At 38.8% G+C, this 7,803-nt stretch overlaps 1 protein-coding gene across 1 annotated transcript; it reads right to left on the bottom strand.

Moving 5' to 3' along the window:
• LOC109849599 (protein ROOT PRIMORDIUM DEFECTIVE 1) lies at positions 5,332–7,442 on the bottom strand. Its single transcript, XM_020419449.1, has 2 exons — positions 5,561–7,442; positions 5,332–5,475 (listed from the first exon to the last, which is right to left on the bottom strand). The coding sequence occupies exon 1, from the start codon at positions 7,130–7,132 to the stop codon at positions 5,573–5,575; it is 1,560 nt and encodes a 519-aa protein (XP_020275038.1). The 5' UTR covers positions 7,133–7,442; the 3' UTR covers positions 5,332–5,475; positions 5,561–5,572.

The raw sequence follows: 7,803 nt of genomic DNA, 5'->3' as shown, positions 1-7,803 counted from the left end.
AAAGTAAATATATGAGCTTGTACGGACTCTGATACTATGTAATGCTTAAAAACTACAACAAAAAGAGATAATATGCACGAACATTGTCTTTCACCCCATTATTTGCTAGGGAACATGAATAATAATGAACCAAAATTGGTGGAAACAAGACAGATCAGATTTTAAAAAATTAAATCTCAAGCTATATACTCAAAACTTGAAATGTTAAAGCTAAGTTCAGGTTTAACTAGTAAGAAATAGGTCCAAACCGCTACTCTTAAACTGAACTATGGCCTGACCCTAACTCATCTCCACTTTCTCAACACCTAGGAAATGAAGGTGGAATCAAGGGAGACAATGGAGCAGAGATGGAAAAAGAGCAAATTAGAGGGTGGCGATGACCTAAGCATGCACCAAGACTTTCTATCAATGCTTTCTGTGTTTCAAACTTTTGCATATATTTCCTCAATTCCTTTGTGAATATATAGCTTACATGAGTAAGTCGATAAAACTAGAATGTCTACAAAAAACAGCAAATATTAGATGCTTTGACAATATCACAATTCCTTGACAATGTTAGAGCTTTCATACGGAAGATATCAAAACTAGATTGTGTTCAAAAACATCAAAGGTTAAGACACTTATCGCAATTCTGTGACAACATTTAAGCTTTAATATGGACGATATTTAAACTAGATAGTACAGAAACATCAAAGGTTATTTTGACTAAACACTTGATACTTGTATCCCCTGTCCATGTAAAGATGCTCAATGATGGCTAGAGTCAGAGATATTGCATCATAGTGCATCGCTCTGAAACTTCGACCAACCTAGGAAAAAGCCCATTTAACTCTTTAGACTAATATTGTTGTGCGCAGCAGAAATTTCGGTAGCACCTTCGGTGCGCAAGATGCACAACAAGAGATTAGATCACAACGAAATTCCCGTTTCACAAAGGAAATAAGAACCGAAAGCAAAATATCTCAACAAAGTGAGACATCAGCTCTTCCTCTCATGCTACAAATCACAGCAAGACAAACTATTTTACGTGGTTCGGCAAATAGCCTACGTCCACGGGGCAAGGAGGGAAGAGATCTACTATTAGAGGGAGAGAATACAACTAGGGTTTACAATCTCACAATCTAAATCCTCAAACAATCTTCTCAAAACTCTCACAAATTCTCTCCTCTTGCTTCAGCCGAAAAAAGCAATCTGCTGTTCAAAAGAACAGCCGCTTTTCTCCTATGATTTCCCTTTGCACGAAGCAGACAGCCGCAATTTTTCCTCTGCACTTGCACTTTTTCCTGCTTGCATCTATATGTTGCCGCACTTTACAAACTTCTCCTCTGCTGCGTTTTCTCCAAAACCCAAGCCCTTCTTTTCTTTGCACGCCGTTTTTTTTTCCTTCTGCTCCTTGCACGTCGACCTAAGAAGACGCACTGTTTTAAATATCGGCCGATAATCGATATTATCGGCCGAGTTATCGGATTTGGGAGCTCTCCGATAGGATAACTTGGATTTTTAATCGGTTATCGTTTTTGGCAAGTTATCGGGGAGTTATCGGCGTTATCGGTACTTATCGGCCGATAAATAAGGTTTTTTATCGGGATTATCGGCCAATAAGTAAGGCTATGCAATCGAATGGTTTCATCGTGCGGTCAAGATGCAAGTTTTGCTTTCTACAATTGGTTAGTGATTCTAAACATGATGATTTATATTTTGGTATGTTTATATTTCATTAAGCATGGTTAGAGTACATTTTTTAGTTATTATATTATATATATACACCATCTAGTATATCACTCCGATAAATACTACTTATCCCCGATATATCCCCGATTTCCGCTATCCGATAAGAATTTTGGCCGTCCGATAAATTCCCGATAACCGATATTTAAAACCTTGAGAAGACGTCACGCTATTATTTATAGCATGAGAGAATCATCGGGTGGGCATGGCCTATTAATTATGCGCACGCCCTTTGCTTTGTTGCTTCCACCGCTTCATTCACGTGGTGGCCCCCACGTTCACAATTCTCCACCTCGGCGAAGTTTTTTCAAAACTGAGCTGACACCAAAGCAACCAAATGTGCCACTTGTTGTGTCCAGTACGCCGTGAAGTTAATTCACGACAACGGTCTCAATCCACAACAAGTCGGGAACCCGAATGAGAGTCCAAACAATCTCACCCCCATCAACTAATCCAACCCGGCTGCATCGTAAAGATTGCCTACGTATCCTCTTGTCCAATGAATCAAGCCGAACTTAGTTCACCCAAATGGCCTCCAAAAGTCTCAACACCGAAGAATGTTCAAAAACTCCAAATAATGACCAAACTTCACACCTGAAACAACTTTGGTCAACATATATGCAGGGTTGTCCTTCGTGTGGATCGTCTCCAATATGACATCACCGTCATCCAAAACGTCGCGAACAAAGTAAAATCTGACATCAATATGCTTCGTGCGTGCATGGTAAACATGGTTCTTTGCCAAATAGATAGCCGACATGCTATCACAATGTACCTAAATGGTTTCCTGTGCAATCCCCAAGTCCTCCAACAATCCACGCAACCACAAAGCCTCCTTCATAGCTTCAGTCAACGACATATACTCTGCCTCCGTAGACTGAAGTGTGCATCTCCAACACACTGGTGCTTCTGCTAGTGTAAACACATATCCACTAGTAGACCGACGCTTGTCCAGATCTCCCGCATAATCAGAATCCACGTAACCAATACAATCATGCACATTCTTCTCATTCTTCTCGAACACCAAACCAACATCCATGATACCTTTAATATACCGTAGAATCCACTTCACGACCTCCCAATGATCCTTTCCGGGGTCGCGCATGTACCTAGATATCATGCTCACGGCCTGTGACAAATCTGACCTTGTACACCCATCCAATACATCAAGCTACCCATAACATTGGCATATGGAACTTTGGACATGTATTCACGGTGTGCACAACAAGAGATTAGATCACAACGAAATTCTCGTTTCACAAAGAAAACAAGAACCGAAAGCAAAATATCTCAACAAAGTGAGATATTAGCTCTTCCTCTCATCAGTTTTAGGACAGACTTATCGAGGGAACCTACAAGCTATTACAAATCACAGGAAGACAAACTATTTTACACGGTTTGGCAAATAACCTACGTCTACGGGGCAAGGAGGGGGGAGATCTACTATTAGAGGGAGAGAATACAACTAGGGTTTACAATCTCACAATATAAACCCTCAAACAATCTTCTCAAAACTCTCACAAATTCTCTCCTCTTGCTTCAGCCAAAAAAAGCAATTTGTTGTTCAAAAGGGCAGCCGTTTTTCTCCTATGATTTCCCTTTGCACGAAGCAGACAGTCGCAATTTTTCCTCTGCCCTTGCACTTTTTCCTGCTTGCATCTATATGCCGCCGCACTTTGCAAACTTCTCCTCTGCTGCGTTTTCTCCAAAAACCAAGCCCTTCTTTTTTCTTTGCACACCGTTTTTTTTCTTCTGCTCCTTGCACACCGACCTAAAAAGACCTCACACTATTATTTATAGCATGAGAGAATCATCGGGTGGGCATGGCCTATTAATTACGCGCACGCCCTTTGCTTTGTCGCTTGCACCACTTCATTCACGTGGTGGCCTCCACGTTCACAAATATTCCCCTCTCTTAGATAAGAGAACATCATAAATGCATATACAAATAGTGAGGAGCTATTTTTCCTGGGTACTTCTAATCTGAAGCTGTACCCATACTTGAGACGTACCTGTATCCATACAAAAACTCCTTGGACACTCCTTGCATAAATACATACATTTATTCGGGCATGTACTCAATTATATAATACATGTTTATATAACCTACACTTCACACCCACTTCTTCAAATTCATTGGACATAGTTTAGGTTCCGAATTATTTTTGAAGGGTCGTTTGTATGTCTAGTTCCACAACTAGTGAGTTTCCAGTTTATGATCCACATAATAAAAGGTCTATTTAAATGTTAGTATCTCCAATCTTCAATATTTCCAAATTAGTTCCTCAAATCATGAAAGCTGCTGTTAGGTCCCTCAAGTCATCACATTGTTAAATTAGATCCATGTGTCTGAATTAACGTCTATTTGTATAATTTGGATTCAGTTAAGCATTAATTTCACATGGTTAATTATAATTTCGCCCTTAGATTAAAGTTTCCCCCATAAACCCTAATTCCTTCCTATCTATTTTATCACGATAGATGAGGGGGAAATTTTTTTCCTAAACAATATGAAATTTTCCAACTAATCCTTCTCTAACTAATTGCATATTTCCCCTTTTAGTTAATTTTTCAATAATCTCATACGTTTGAAAAGGATAACCAGTGATTTGAAGAAAGTTAGGGCTAAAACTGAAGGGATACTGATCGATGACCTACTGAAGAGAGTCGTTGGAGAAGGAAGATTTTAAATGGGTCTGTGTTTTGCTGCTCTTAACAAGCAAAAGTGGCCTAAAATGGTTGAAATCTAAATCAGTACAGTTTCATAAGGTTAAAACTCAGGGGTATAATGGAAAAATTAATACTAGAAGTTAGATATTAAAGGAATATCCCTCCAAATCTAACTTTTTTTAACCTGGGGGACCTAATTATAAGCAATGTGATGATTTGAGGGCTCTAATAGCAACTTCCATGATTTGGGGGACAAATTTGGAAATATTGAAGATTAGAGGGACTAATATTGAAATAACCCATAAAAGGCAAATAAAACCGTCAAAGGATTCTCATCCTTGCTCTCATGTAAATTATTAATTTCAATATATAATATATGTGCATATAAATATTTATATAGTCATTTCCTTGTACCTTACCTTTTACAAAGTTGTCGTGTCCCATAATCATACCCGTAACCGTACTCCATCAAAAAGGTGGGGGGGGGGGGGAATAGCTATGAATTTACTTATCCATACAAGAGATCAAGCACTCTAATCAATTTTCCAAATTTAAGTTTAAGAGGCATTAAACATGCATTATAAGAAAAATAAACTTTTCAAATATAAACTGAATAGGCCTGAAGTATCTTCAAACTTTAAACGGATTTCTTGATACCTTGCTTGGTAATTCCTTGACTATAACTTATAGGCAAATTAAGTAATCTGTTAATCGTTATCAGTATGCAGTAACCAGCAAATTATCAAGAATCAAACAACTTGACAATAGTAAGTTCACAGATATCATCACTTAGACTTGTAAAGACCACCAAGAAAATAAGGAGAATACAACACACATAGGATAGAAGATTTGTTTAAAATATTTAAACAGCGTAGTACCAAGTACACTATAAACACTTTATCCAACACAATCATTAAAGAAAAAGATACAGCCTAGAATCAATTTCTGTTGCTCAATTATTCATACATGCAATATATCAACAGTACTTATCATTGTAAAAATTTAATCTCAAAGAACTTACTTAGCTTGACAGCATATGTATTAAGAGAAACTAACATGATGGGACCTTGTGGCATCCTGAAATGGAAAAGAATAACTATTGCAGACATGCAACCAGCTAACTTTTTGTTAACATACTATTCAGATGGTATAAAAAGAATACCTATAGATAATACTACCACCGTTCTCTTGGTCTTCCATCTGGGAATACAGGAGAAAGAACTTTGCCCTCTTCATTTTCCGAGGCATTTCGAGTTAGCTGTTTTCTTCCTTCCAAAGCTAAGCTGTCGGCATCATCAAACTCTGGAGGTACATCATCCCCTTCATCGCTCCAATCATTTTCACCATCATATTTACCATCACCATCTTCATCAGCATCTGACAAGAAACTATCAAGATCAGACCAATTCTCACTATCCTCCTCTCCACTCCCTTCCTCTAATTCCCCATCATCTTCGCCGTCATTGGTTTTTTGTGGAAACCTCCTTGGGAATCTTGGAACTGCAACAAGCGCCCGCATCTTCTCCTTAAGTATCAACAACTTATCTTTCTCAAGCAATTGGGAATCACGATAAGCTTCACGAAGGAAAACTGAGTCCCTATCCCCCTTCAATGATACATAGAACATATCAGGATGCCTAATCAACATCCCTCTCAACTGCTGTGAAAACCGAAACTCCTCCCTAAAATGAGTGAGGTGATCGACCAATGTCCTCTTCTCTAAAGTGAGGCTCAACATCTCATGAACGACAGCACAAGCATGCTTTTCCTTCTGTGGAGTGCCCGGCTTCAACTCTGAGAAATCAGAGTAAGGAGATATAAATGGCATTTCGTTAAACATATTAATCCTTCTCATCTCCCCCTTGGAAAGATTCAAACCTTTAGGAAGCTTCACCCTTTTAAACTTAGGTGGCCTATCAATAATCAAATTCCTCTCTTCCGCTTCTCTAACCCTCTTCTCTTCTTGGGCAACCTCAGCTGCCGAGATGGCCAGCTCAGGATCCCAATGAGTCAACTCCAATGCAGGCCCTCGATCAGTAGACACCACCTTGAAATATTGTGGGTACCTTTCACAAATCGTCGACCTGAACTCAGTCGGAAGCCCAAGATCAGCCTTCAAATGGGCAATTTTCTCCAAAAGGATCCTCTTCTCCAATGACATCATAAGCAGTTTCCTCAGTTTCACAACAAGCATCTGCTCCATCTCATTCCTAACCCTCAGTTCCTCCAGATAAACCCTTTCAGCTTCGGGGGTCAATCTAAATTTCAGAGAATAAACCCCCTCCTCCACAATATCAAAAACAGCCGGGAATCTCTTCAGCAGTGCAATAAACCGGCGTTTTCGGGTGAGCCCAAGGTCTCGGCGAAACCTACCCAAATCTCTAAGATTCATAATTCTATCAGGTTGGTTCACAAGAATGTTTCTAATCTTGAGAACAAGTTTCAGCTTCTTGTCACGTTGAATTACATTATCGAAGGGGATCTCCTTCCTTCTCTTAACAACGGCAGTTATAGGCCTAAAGGGCAACTGGGTTTTCTTAGGGCTAACTAATTGTAGCGTGTTTTGATTGAAATATAGGTTTTTGCCAAGAAATGGGGTTTTCTCTCTTGACGGAAAAGAGAAATGGGTTGTTCTTGTGGATAAGATAGAGGAAGGAGAATATGAGTGAGAGAGCAAGAGAGGGAAAGGGGAAGATGCTCTCTGGGAAGAACAAAGGAGTAATTTTGGATCCATCACAGAGAAGGGGGAAAAAATTTAAACAGAGGGAAATCAGTAGAGCATGAAGTGACGAACGCTACTGACCTGTACGTATGAAAGAAGAGAAATCAAATAAAGAAAGAAGAAAATTGAAGGATTAAAGGAAGAACCTATTCTCGGTGGGCTGCGGGTGAGAGGAACACAGGAGGGTTTTAGATAAACCCTTTCCTTCGCTGGAGAAGCTCGGCTCAGTATCTGATGGAGAGCCGAGAGAGGTGACGAAAAATATCCGGAGCGTAATAGGTCGTATGGGCTTGGAATGTGATTGGAGGCGATTGGGCCTGGTGTCTTGTGACAATAACGTGTGGGCTTTCCTCTAGAGAGGTGTGCTATTTTATCTCCTTTAACTTTTGTTTTATTAGAAATGATGCTATATCTTTAAATGCAGGGTACATTTTTTTTAGTTTAGATTCTGCTGATTTTGAGAGATGTAAGAGACTTAAATATTTTTAATAAAAAAATATTCAAAGTATAGATTTATACACTATAATAAGGGAACCAATTTTAATTACGAATTTAAATGTTAGTTAAAAATAAAATTCTTTTTAACCAAATCAAAATATCTTATTAGTTGAATATTTTACAGTTCACAGAAGATAGATATCAATCCAATAAATATATTTTAATATTTGATAAATACTCCTTTC

This window comes from Asparagus officinalis, chromosome 7 (genome assembly GCF_001876935.1).
Source record: "Asparagus officinalis chromosome 7, Aspof.V1, whole genome shotgun sequence".
In the NCBI taxonomy this organism is placed as follows: Eukaryota; Viridiplantae; Streptophyta; class Magnoliopsida; order Asparagales; family Asparagaceae; genus Asparagus; species Asparagus officinalis.
This window is presented reverse-complemented; position numbering and strand designations above follow the sequence as displayed.

Coding starts and splice junctions, on each gene's coding strand:
- LOC109849599 (XM_020419449.1), bottom strand. CDS start 7,132: ATGGATCCAAAATTACTCCTTTGTTCTTCCCAGAGAGCATCTTCCCCT.